Below are 12,895 nucleotides of genomic sequence, written 5' to 3' on the forward strand. Positions count from 1 at the left end.
GCGCTCAAACTCATCAAAAGTCAACAAGTTCAACAAGCAACAACGACTTATCCAAGTGACCGCTGCAGAACGCACGCGAGAGAGAGACGAGGCAGTGCAGATCGCGCGTCTCATAAGTGAGTGGGAATTTACCGAACGTGGCACTTGCGAGAGTTAACACTGTATGCAATACCCGCAACCTCACACCAAATTTCAGGCCGTGTAGATAGGCAAGCATATATACAAATCATTTAGTAAGCAGAAATCCGAAATTTACCTTAACATCAAGTTAGAGGATGCGACTGAATTGATGCTTGAAGAATACACTTCCAGCAGCCATGATAAACAGTTGGCGGTTAAAGTTTTCTATGCACAATTTGATTTGACGAAAGTCACGAGACCTATTACTCTCTATCCAATCACGTTGATGGATACAAATAAAATTAAAATAAGCATGTAACAACCACAAACGGAGGAAAATATCGGAGTAAAAGTACCGATACATCACTTAAAATGTACTCAAGTAAAAGTACACAATTTTTAAACTACTCAAAAAGTACAATTACTGATAAAAACTACTTAATTACTGTAACGTGAGTATTTGTAATTTGTTACTTCACACCCCAGAATGCAACGCGTAAAAAGACAGTATAAGTCATTATAATCCATAATTATGTCCCCACTGGATGCAACGAATGCCTCGTTTATAATGGGTTTTCATGTTTTTGAATCATCGCTCCGGCCTAAAAGGGCATCATCACAGTATGGTAAGGGGCGTAACATTTCCGTCACACGCTTGAGGTATTCGGCCAATCACAATGCACTGGATAGCTGGCCAATCAGAGCACACCTCGCTTTTCAGACCAATGAGCTTTGTGGCGTTTCAGAAAGGCGGGGCATAGAGGAGAAACAATAATGTACAGTATGTGGAAAATAATGTTTTTTGAACCTTAAACCACATAAACACATTTCATTACACCAAATACACAAAATAATGTTCTTTTTAGCAACATCATATGACCCCTTTAAAATATCGTAATGATTCCAAATGTTTGACCAGTAGTGTGTGTGTGTGTGTATAATTACATTATTTTGGAAATGAACTGATCATTTTACTGTAAAGGAAAACGACTATAATATTAACTATAATATTATTTTAATGATTGTTGCAAATATAATGTTTAATAGGTTTTTAACAATAATAGGGCTGACTACCAATAAGTTAGTTCTAACATAACAGCTACAAAGTAAATTCTCAGTCATTATGACACCTATATATACAGTACACTACGCTTGAGCCAGGATCATAATCATTCAGTTGAAGAGAGCCCCTCAGTCCACATGAGTCAGACTAATGAGCTTATGCCTGAACACACCCTCTTTATCTCCCCTGCGCTGCATACTTTGTTTACTGGCCAAATGTTTGAACTAATATTCCCCACAGTTCATCTGAAGCAGGAATCCCAAGGCAATGACTGAGTGATCTAAATGACTGTGATAATAGACCATGGGCACACTACTTGTCATGGATGTTTAGCTGAAAGATGGAAGGAAGTATTAGGAATGTGATTTGGAGGTACCTGCAGTGAGACACATGGAGTGTCCTGCACTTGTAAAGAAACTTGCTCCCCATCCAAATGAATCTTCCTTGAATACAAGGCTCCTAGAATTGTTGAAAAAGAAAAAAAAATCCACTCACTACAATGATAAACGTCAGTGTATTTTCAGTGTAAAATGCTGAAAGTCTCATAAATCTATTACGATTCATGACAGAAATGATTGTAACCAACGGACTGAAACAAAAATGTCATGATGAAAACATTTTTACAGTTCAGCATATGATCATAGTATAGTAGCATTGTTTCATTATAATGTTTACCTGTGTTGGCTTCATAGTCTCCTATGAATCTCTTAGTAAGAAATCTTACAATCAGAGCTGAAAATTGAAACCAAAGAGAAACTTTGCATCAGCATAAAGGCATAAGCAATGTCACATAGCTCGTACACAACTTTGCAGTGTTCCAGTGTATGTCGCACCCTGGCGTTAAACTAGCTTAAATATCCCCAACATCATAATTTTTCAGGATTAGAAACATGCGTACCATTTATTTATTAATGACTTTAAACAGAATAAACTGTATAAATATTAAATCGCCAAAGTGCCATTAGAATAAGTTACTATGAAATAAAAATATGATGGCATAAAATAAAATTAGTTGGCTATTACTTGTGCATATTACAATCCACATTATTTGATATATTTACCTGTTTTTCCGACATTGCTTGCCCCAAGAACCGCTATTTTGACGTTTTTGTTTGGCACGCAGTCTAGAACAGGATACTCCGGTATAGGAACTAGCAGAAAGTTGCTAGAGCCACTGCTCATTGTTCTTGGCTGCTCGATAAGAAGACGCATTTAGAAAGCTATAACTATTATTCGGCTGTGTAGAAATGCTTCTCTTTTCCTCCGCTTTCTCGAGCTATATGAGCCCGCTCCACACGTTAGGTGTCCTCCTCATAACGCAAGAAGCCTTCTGTTATCCACGCTTGCCAGACAGAGGTCTTCATAGACTGTTTTAATAAATGCAATCCAATGCACCCTAAGCGCTGTATCCACTTCTGCACGACATCAATGTTAATTCTGCAAACCGGCCCTCTAATGAAGTAATGTAGTCTAGCAAAGTAGAATTGAACCGTTCACCACCCGCAGTTCCTGATCGCCAGATCTCTTTCCACAGACTGCAACTGCGCCTTCAGCTAAAAAAAAAAAAAACGGACAAGGAAAGGGGCGTGAGTAAACTAGCGTGGCTCACTCAGACCCAAATTCATTTAGGCCTAGAAGATTAAATGTGATATGCGTGTGTGTTAAATTTATATTCATAAAAGTTCATGTTTGACTGAATGTTTATGCATCGATAGTGCATTTATATATTAATAAGCGTGCTATAAAAGAATGAGCGTATTGTTAAATTACTTTTTAATTAGTGTTAGCTATTTTAATGCTTTTCTTCGAAGCACTATCGTAAAGTGTCGATAGTAAAAGAAAGCACTGCAGCTGTTTCCTCACCCAAATAGGCCTACAACCTTTACACTAAACGATAACGACGTAGTAGCCTCTTCAGATTTAGTGATTATATTAGAAAACTTCGTTTTTACTTCTTTACTTATATATATATTTCATCCTGTAGAATTTTACATTGTAAAATCAAGATAGAAAACATTCTTCCAAACAGCTGTGCACCAGGGTGCATATTTGTAGTGAGTTGTTCTGGTGTGTGTGTGTGTGTGTGTGTGTGGATGAAAAGACAGGACGGAAATAGCCGAGCGCCAGTATGACCTCTAAGGTCGTCTCAATGTCGTGTTCTCCTCCCTGTCCAGGCTCCCACTAGTCTATAAAACATTGGTCAAAAACAACATAGTGCGTCCGGAGTGTATACATGACTCTGCGGTCGTTAGAGGATAAATCGACAAACCAAAGAAGGAGAAGGGCGGATGTATACGAATCTTACTATGCAGAAGTCTTGGTTCATGAATATTAAATAGGCACAGTGATAGGAAGGTTACCAAGCAACGTCAGTATTACCTAATTAACATTCATAGGGTAAGCCTTCGCCATGAAATATGAAAACATCAAAAGAATGTAAGGCGGGGCTATTACTATAGGGCGTGTATGTTTTTTTACAAATAGTATCCATAATTCACCGTTGTCTGCCTTTATATCTAATTGGTTCACTATGCTTTTCTGAGGTGAAATAAAATAATTAAATTATATTCTTATTTAAAATACCACTTTTTTTTATTTAATATCATACATCGGAATTATCATAGATACTGACGCAAAACGTATTTGTTTTCAAAACAAGTAAAAATAGATCTTTATCAGGTTCCTTCAGATATTATTTTCTCACGATTATTCGCACTAATTCGATATCATTTTAGGCTATTTATTGTTTAGGGGATGTTACATTTACAAGACATGTAATTGTAGGAAATCATATAAAGGATAAATAGTGTTGAATGTTTTTAAATGTAGTGAATGTCATTTTTTCAGTATTTACAAATGCAAATATACCAGTTGTAAGACTCGCAGTTCTAATACCATAGACATTGCACTGATACGAAACATAATATAGACAATATAAATTATTACAAAATATGCTGTAACAAAATATGTTTAAAAAATGTAAACAAAATATGTGAAAGAAAAAATTTAAAATTGTCCCTTAAAATATTTACCTAATTGACGCTTACAGTGACATTTGCATATCCTTTCTTTTCTATTCTATTCTGTGCTTTGTAAATTCTATGCTAAATTCCCCAGTATTTGTGAACCATGTTTAAAAAAAGTTCATGTGAACAGAAGTCTTGGCTTCGATAGAGAATGGAACTCCGCAAGGAAGTGTAAGTAGCCCTATTCTGTTTAACTTGATGATAAATGATATTTTTTACAGTATAGAGAGAGGAGAAGGTAGATCACTATATGCAGACGACGGAGCACTATGGAAAAGGGGACGGAATATTTCATTTGTGGAAAGCAAAATGCAAAATGCGGTGAATGAGGTAGAGAGATGGGCTAAGATATGGGGATTTCGTTTTTCTGTGGCGAAAACTCAAGTAATTTGTTTTTCGAATAAGAAAAATAATCCGAAATTAAACATTAAGATGTATGGTCATCAGTTGGAGCAAGTGAAGGTCATCAGATTCCTGGGTATGTGGATGGATTCAAAGTTAAATTTTGGAATACATATACAGAAATTAACTGAAAAATGTAAAAGAGGAATTAATGTATTAAGGTGTTTTATCAGGTGCTGATTGGAGAGCAAGTTCTCAATCATTAAAAAGAATATATAGTGCAGTAATAAGATCTAGTATAGATTATGGTAGTATAGTATACTGTTCGGCGAACAAAACTCTGCTCAAAAAGTTGAAGTAGTACAGTCACAGGCTCTACGTATATGTAGTGGAGCTTTTAGAACATCTCCAGTGAATGCTTTACAGGTAGAGATGGGAGAAATGCCCCTAGAACTCCGTAGGTTACAGTTGAGGATGAGATATTATTTATGTAACACATATTCTACATTAAAATACATTTAGAATGAACAATAACTGCTGTACAAAGAGTAAAAAAAAAACACACAATGCAGAAAAGCTGCCTCTTTTTCCGAATTGCTTAGATTGTGGGAATCCAGAAACAGTAAAGCACATTCTTCTAGAATGTGATGCGTATGAAAGAGAAAGAAATCAACTTAATCATAAATTAGGTTTGATGGGACATGATAAAGTATCACTCAAGATATTACTAGGGAATAGCCAAATGCAATCAAGAATTAAAGAAGAAGTGTTCAATTATCTAAAAAAGACAGGAAATATGGAAAGAATATAAATTTTAATTGTGGTATATATATATATATATAAAATATATATATATATTTTTTTTTTAATATAATATATATCCTTCTCTCTACCAAATCTGTTCACTCCACACTCCAGATCAGTAGGTGGCGGTAATGCACCTTTAAGTTGGTTTGCCAAAACCGCCAATAAACATCAGAAGAAGAAGAAGAAGAAGAAGTCTTGGCCATATTGGGTTTCGTAATGTTATGTACTGCGCAGCTGCTAGGCGACACTCCCTCATTCCGCTGCGAGCTGGACCGACTGAAGGATTCACCGGAACTTCAGCCCGTGCGGCTGTCACAGTTTTAAATAGGGGTTCGGTCCAATATGGCGGCAGACGGATGGAAATACTGATGACAGTCCGAAAGATCGCCTCGATTTGTACGATGGTGAGTTTTTCCTCGCATAAGTGAGAGTTGCCCCGTCCACTGCGTCTAACCTGTGTTTGGATTAGCCTGCTAACAGTGCTAGCTCAACAGCTACCAGATAAACAACCGCGTCATGACATGGCAGCACAGCCACAAAAAGTTTGCACACCTCACTGTCTGTGTTTATAGACGCAGTAGAAGTTTGGAGATGTGGTTAAACGGACTTAAAAGCATTTTTTGTCAGATAATTTGATATTCTGCTCAAGGGTAAAATGTATAGCCTAGCGTATTAGCGATCGACACGCATAATGCCCATGTTTGATTAGCCGGACGGCTCAGCTTTATTTACCGTCAGATGATATCTGGCACGGGGATACTTTTCGATATGTTTACCAGTGTTTTGTAAAGAGGAAGGATGGCCGGGGTAACAGGCGAGGTCATGCACGAGACTACAGTTCCTGCTGCTGCTGCTGTTGTTTTAACATTATTTGAAGGACACAACTAAAAACTGATTTAATGAGCTCGGTGTCTTTGTAGTGCTAAAAGGGTTTACACGAGAACATTCACTGTAGATCAGACTTACAACGAACATAAAATTGAGTATTTGCTGTGTACATAATATTATTAGAAATTAAAAGTTTAGTTATATGGGTAACTACTGGGAGTTCTGTTATTGAACGATTTCTAGTTTGAGTTTGAGATTTAGCTCATATCAATCCGTAAATCCTTTCAATAGCAAGATATTTATGTGCCAATTTCTTTATTTACCAGCAGTCACTGATAAGCTGTTATAGAGTTAAGGTTATCTTGTTGATTTAGCTTAGTCACCTCAGGGTGCCAGTATGTACTGTGTAAAAGAGTTATATCAAAATTACTTTTCATAAATTGAGTAAAAGTTATTGGTACATTGTGGAATGGGATCAAGGTTCATCAAGTATTGGGTTGACATTATATGTGAATTTGTATATTTAGTTACATTTTCCCACAGATTACCTTAGTCATGATGAATCAGTTCCCTTTGGTGATTCATCCTTCCAGAAACAGAATATTTAAAATGACCACTCTAAACTAAATTAAAATGCTAAAAGAAAACACACACATAAAATCAAGATGTAAACTGCAATCATATATCTTTTCCCCTCTCAATAAGTGTTGTTCCTATTGATGATCACACAGTTTTTGAAATTTCTTAATCATGGTTCATTAATTTAAAATGTTTATACTCCCAGTTTCTGTTATTAAAATAAGTAGCTTTATCATAAACACAGTAGAAATGCCAGAAATAACTCATCCTATATTTGGGGAAGGGGTCTTTGAATAAGGAGTTAGACAGTGGAGGTATCTTTTGGATCCAAAAGCTTGACAACCACAGACTTAGGCCTTTTAACTTCTGAGAACTCATGCATTATACTTCAGATACTGATACCACTTACAGCTGTGCCTTGATGTTCTTCCCTGGTGAAACAAAGTGGGTTCAATTGCCCAGCAACTGCATCCTGTTAATGCCAAGCCTGGCATCATTCTTCACAAACAGGATGTTCCTGTTAGTCTCCAATAGGTCCAGGGTGTTCACTTGTATTTTTTTGAGACCCCATGAGCAAAGATAACCATTGTGGCTGTTCCCTATAGGGCGCCAATGCCTCTGCTTTGGAAAAGGAGATTGGACCGGAACAGTTCCCTGTTAATGAACACTACTTTGGGCTGGTCAATGTAAGTTTACATTTATTGTTTTTGTCAGTGAATGTTCTATAAATAGAAGATTACTTTGCCATATTACTTTTACATTTTAAAGCACCTGTTTTTATGTAATGTGCTTGTGCCATCACTTAATAGCAGATTTGGCAAGCATGTATAAAAGGCAACAAAGTATAATAATAAATACGCTCCATATATCCAACAATGGTTTGCTTTCCTTCACAGAGACATTAATTGCAGATATGACACATATTATATGCACATGTATGTCATCACATGTCCTTCATCAATCTTTAATCTGTTCTTTGTTCAATCACAATCTGGTCACTCAGTTTGGCAACACCTGCTACTGTAACTCAGTGCTGCAGGCACTGTACTTTTGCCGGCCCTTCCGGGAGAAAGTCCTGGACTATAAGATCCAGCCACGACGTAAAGAGAGCCTGCTCACCTGCTTGGCTGACCTGTTCAACAGCATTGCAACTCAGAAGAAGAAAGTGGGAGTCATTCCACCAAAGAAGTTCATCTCCAGGCTGAGGAAGGAAAATGGTGAGAAAAGATCCCGGGTCCTACAGTATAGGATTTGACTGACTGACTGACAAGATGTCAGTTGATGTGGGTTAGTGGGAATATTATGCAGGTGCCCGGAGATCTGTAAAATGATATGTGAAGATGTTGCTATGCAGGTAATATGCTGTTCTGATATATTTGTAAACATTCTGAATGTAAACATGGATATGCTATTGTATATTGATTGTCTAGATAAACTACCAAAAGTTTGGTATCAGTATTTGTTTTTTATTAATACTTTTATTTAGCAAAGATGCCTTAAATTTGATCAAAAGTGACAGTAAAGACATTTCTAATGTTACAAAAGATTTCTAATGTTCTTTTGAACTTTCTATTCTTAAAAAAATATTAAGCAGCACAACAGTTTTCAACTTTGGTAATAATAAGAAATGTTTCCAAATCAGCATATGAGAATGATTTCTGAAGGATCATGTGACACTGAAGACTGGAGTAATGGCTGCTGAAAATTCAGCTTTGTCATCACATGAATAATATTCAAATAGAAAACAGTTTTGAAATTGTAATAATATTTCACAATATTCTGTTTTAAATACCGTTTATTAGATCTGTATGAGATGAATGTGTAGCTGCTTGAACAGGTAGTCCGTTTCGAGTCAAGATGTGAAGTTATGTTTTGCTAGTCAAAAAGTGAGTTTAATCGTAATATAGTAACTGATCTAATGGATTCAGTTATTACAGTTGTTAGGATGATTAAAACAATAACAGAGCAGCTCATAAGAGTCATTTATCATGAACCGCAATACACTGTTCATGCAGCCAGCAAAGACAACACAATTTATTGTTGTATAATTTTGCTTTGACTGCAAATTCATTTTACCATGGTGCAGTAGATTCAGCTGCACTGCTGAATAGCTATGCAGTTAACACTGTACACTGTATGAAATGCACAGCTATTAAATTATTAAATCATTTTTACACTGTTCATTTCTACTATTTATATATTAGACTTGCAGCTACCTAATGCTATCAACGCTTCCTTTTATTTTACCTACAGAGCTGTTTGACAACTACATGCAGCAAGACGCACACGAATTCCTCAACTACTTGCTCAACACCATTGCAGACCTGCTACAGGAGGAAAAGAGCCAGGAGAGACAGCAGAATGGAAAGGTAGTACAGAATGGTGGAAGCGGAGGAGGAGGTGGAAGCGGTAGCAGCACAGGAGAGGGTGAAACGGAGGAAAAGACCCAGCAGACCTGGGTGCACGAGATCTTCCAAGGCACACTGACCAATGAGACACGGTGCCTGAACTGTGAAGCGGTGAGTCAGAGGAGGTAGAGTGAGTCATATGTACCCAAAAGGGCTCTGGCTTTCATTATTGAGATATGGGATGAGTAGTTGTGACCATGTTTTCGTCACTTTACTTTTGACTAATTGGCATCTGGGGGATTGTATGGATGTGATAGTTTACAACAGTGTGCCACAGTACAAAGAACTCTGTTAAATGTTTGGATTGTGGAATATGATGATAACTCTCCTAGCTGAACCGAGATGTATGTGTGTGTTTAATAGTAATTTTAATACAAATCTTCAGGTTTGCTGCGATTGTTAGTAGGGCTGCACAATTAGGCCCAACATTTTGTGATCTATATATTAATATGACTATAAAATTATTATATATAAACTAAAATGATGATGATGATTATTATTATTACTACTACTTCTAAATACAATATTAAAGAATGAAATATTAGTATTGTAATATTTGACAACTTTTAAAGAAAGTATTTATAAAAAATAATATAATGTAATAATTGATTTATATTGTTATATAATATTGTTATATAATAATATAGATATCTATAATAACTGTAAAAATACAATACTAATATTTATGGCCGTGTTCATTTCTCCTTTTTTAAACGTTAAACCATCAAGCTTTTATTTGGTGGATAACCGTAGAGAGCCCTTCAAGCGTCTCTTGTGTTGACAACAGCTGGTTTATAAGTGCTTCACATAGCAAGTTTGAGGTTGGCACATGTTGTGTTTCCAAATGCATGTTATAAGCAACCCAAACTCAGAAATGGAAATGTCCATGTTTTTCATTTGATGATTCTGAAGGGTGCTCATTGGTGCCCTTTTTCCTGCCATCACACACCCTTGATATACTGATTTGCTGAGTTGATGCATTTTCCACTGCATGCTGCTACTCTACAGTCTATGTAATATTACATCATTGAAGAGTAGAGTAGAAACAGAGGAGGACAACAAGGGCTTACGGTTGCATTTGGGACAGGGTCTGACTGTTTTTGGAAACACTATGTATTATGAAACACATCAGCATATTTATCCAGGGATTCCTTACAGCCGACCAGTCGTTCAGACAAGCCACCAGCTAGCTGATTTTGATAATATATAGTCTTGCATAATTTGTAGTCTTAGAATGTATGACGGGTAATCATGTCCTCTTTCGTCCCAGGTGAGCAGTAAAGATGAAGACTTCCTAGACCTTTCAGTGGACGTGGAGCAGAATACCTCCATCACACGCTGTCTTAGGTAAAGCCACAAACATAACTGCAAAAAATGTCCCATTGGTGCAAATTCTTTGTTTAATGTTTATTAATGTGGAAAGATAACGTGTTGTCACTGCACTGACAGGGGATTCAGCAACACAGAGACCTTATGTAGTGAATGCAAGTACTACTGTGAGCAATGCAGAAGTAAACAGGAGGCTCAGAAAAGGTATGTAGTTCCAACAGACTGGCATGGCTGAAATTACTCTTGTTCCAGTGGCTCATTTGCTGTGATATTCACTTCAACTAATGTAAGGCTGCTGCATATGCACCGCCCCTGTCTATGTAGTATTTCCTTCCTTCCTGAATGCATCTTGGTGTTGTACTCAATGCATTAGTGTGTTGGTTCTTTGCGAGAGAGAGATTTTAATCATGGAGCATTTAACAATTACAGTTGCTCAGGAAGTTGGCCAATAAAGTGCAGTCTGAGAATAGGAATTGATCCTGTCTCTCTTCCTTACAGGATGCGGGTGAAGAAATTACCCATGATCCTGGCCCTGCACCTAAAGCGCTTTAAGTATATGGACCAGCTTCATCGCTACACCAAGCTCTCTTATCGTGTAGTCTTCCCTCTGGAGCTGAGGCTCTTTAACACCTCTGGCGATGCTACCAACCCCGATCGATTGTACGACCTGGTGGCTGTAGTGGTGCACTGTGGGAGGTAGGTTTCAGACGTGACAGTCAATTTAAAGGAGTAGTCCACCCAAAAATGAAAATTTGCTGAAAATGTACCTGTTCAGGCAATCCAATATGTAGATGAGTTTGTTTCTTCATCAGAACAGATTTGGAGAAATTTAGCATTGCATCACTTGCTCACCAGTGGATCCTCTGCAGTGAATGAATGCTGTCAGAATGAGAGACCAACCAGCTGATAAAAGCATCACAATAATCCTCAAGTAATCCACATGACTCTATGAACTGAAAAGCTACATGTTTGTAAGAAACAAATCCAGCAGCATTCAGGTGTTTTATTAAACCATCGCTTCTGGTCATAATACCAGTCCATAATCCATAATAACACTTCCTCCAGTGAAAAAGTACATCACTTGTTGTCCTCTCACATCAAAATCCACCAACATATTTGTTTAGAACTGTTTTAGACTGTTTTCGCTTGTAAATGTTTCTTGATTTGTGCATACTTCTCTCCTGATTCAGACAAGATTACTTATTTCACTGGAGAATGCAGTATCATTGATAGAGTACTCATAATTTTGCCAGAAGCAACAGTTTGAAGTTAATAAAATCTTGATGAATTTGTTTATTACAAACATGCAGCTTTCCACTTAACAAGACGTTAATTGATGGAGTCATGTAGATTATTGTGCTGCTTTTATCAGCTGCTCGGTCTCTCATTCTGGCGGCACCCATTCACTGCAGAGGATTCATTGATGAGATTTCTCCAAATCTGTTCTGAGAAACACACACACACTAGAGGTCTGCTACCCGACCCGAGCCCGACGGGTCCCGAAATACTTCCGGGGTTGGGTTTGGGTTAATGTTTAATGAATAGCTTCGGGTTCGGGCTCGCGTTTATAGCTAAACTAAAACTATATGCAGAAGGCTACGCTGCTTTCATAGACGCACGCACACACATTATTGCACACGACAACACAGCACGGAAACTTTTATTAGTAAAATAGATTCGACAGGCTACTGACACACAACATTATATTTATCTTCAATAAGGGGGTAAAATCACTGTTTTTGAAGTAACTAAGCCTCGTTGCTTGAAGAGAGAGACGCGCAGACGCAACTTCACACACGCAACTTTCAGCCCTCTCTCTCTCTCTCTCTCTCTCTCTCTCTCTCTCTCGCTCTCGCTCTCGCTCTCGCGCTAATTAAAATAAATTATATAATTAATTAATTCAAATAAATGCGATCTTACCGCACTGCATCTCTGTGTCTGATTTAAAGCAGGCCGAATGCTAATGAGCCTTAAAGGTGGGGTAAGCGTTCAAAAACGCTTTAGAAAACTGATTCGGGCCGAATAGCAAAACAAACTTGTAGCCAATCAGCAGTAAGGGGCGTGTCTACTCATGATGTGGAGGAGAGTGCACAAGACAGACATTAGCGAGCCGACCGACAGAAAGATAGAGATGGCGGATAAAAAACAAAAGAGGAAAACGTCTGCGGAACAAAAGAAGGCTTAAGGCAAGAAGTAGGACCTGTATAAATATTTATTTATTTATTGATTTATTTAGTCATTTAGCAGACGCTTTTATCCAAAGCGACTTACAAATGAGGACAATAAAAGCAGTCAAAACTAACAAAAGAGCAACAATATATAAGTGCAAATGACAAGTCTCGGTTAGCCTAATGCAGTACACGTAGCAAGGTGTATATATATATATATATATA

The 12,895-nt window shown here is 37.4% G+C and overlaps 2 protein-coding genes across 2 annotated transcripts in view; one reads left to right on the top strand and one right to left on the bottom strand.

Annotated features, from left to right (window-relative positions):
• Positions 1-2,713, bottom strand: part of LOC107695316 (ras-like protein family member 11A-like) — a 13,680-nt gene extending 10,967 nt beyond the window's left edge. The window contains exons 1-3 of the mRNA XM_016495176.1: positions 2,245-2,713; positions 1,859-1,915; positions 1,560-1,642 (exon numbers count right to left, since the gene is read on the bottom strand). Of these exons, the coding sequence (XP_016350662.1) occupies positions 1,560-1,642; positions 1,859-1,915; positions 2,245-2,395 (291 nt within the window). The 5' untranslated portion in view covers positions 2,396-2,713. The remainder of the gene's footprint in view (positions 1-1,559; positions 1,643-1,858; positions 1,916-2,244) is intronic.
• A 2,891-nt stretch (positions 2,714-5,604) lies between these two features.
• LOC107695326 (ubiquitin carboxyl-terminal hydrolase 12-like) overlaps positions 5,605-12,895 on the top strand; it is a 17,323-nt gene continuing 10,032 nt past the window's right edge. Inside the window, exons 1-7 of the mRNA XM_016495185.1 lie at positions 5,605-5,762; positions 7,371-7,451; positions 7,769-7,982; positions 9,019-9,284; positions 10,444-10,520; positions 10,623-10,706; positions 11,001-11,198. Of these exons, the coding sequence (XP_016350671.1) occupies positions 5,715-5,762; positions 7,371-7,451; positions 7,769-7,982; positions 9,019-9,284; positions 10,444-10,520; positions 10,623-10,706; positions 11,001-11,198 (968 nt within the window). The 5' untranslated portion in view covers positions 5,605-5,714. The remainder of the gene's footprint in view (positions 5,763-7,370; positions 7,452-7,768; positions 7,983-9,018; positions 9,285-10,443; positions 10,521-10,622; positions 10,707-11,000; positions 11,199-12,895) is intronic.

This window comes from Sinocyclocheilus anshuiensis, unplaced genomic scaffold, assembly GCF_001515605.1.
Source record: "Sinocyclocheilus anshuiensis isolate Anshui unplaced genomic scaffold, SAMN03320099.WGS_v1.1 scaffold282, whole genome shotgun sequence".
Classification (NCBI taxonomy): domain Eukaryota; kingdom Metazoa; phylum Chordata; class Actinopteri; order Cypriniformes; family Cyprinidae; genus Sinocyclocheilus; species Sinocyclocheilus anshuiensis.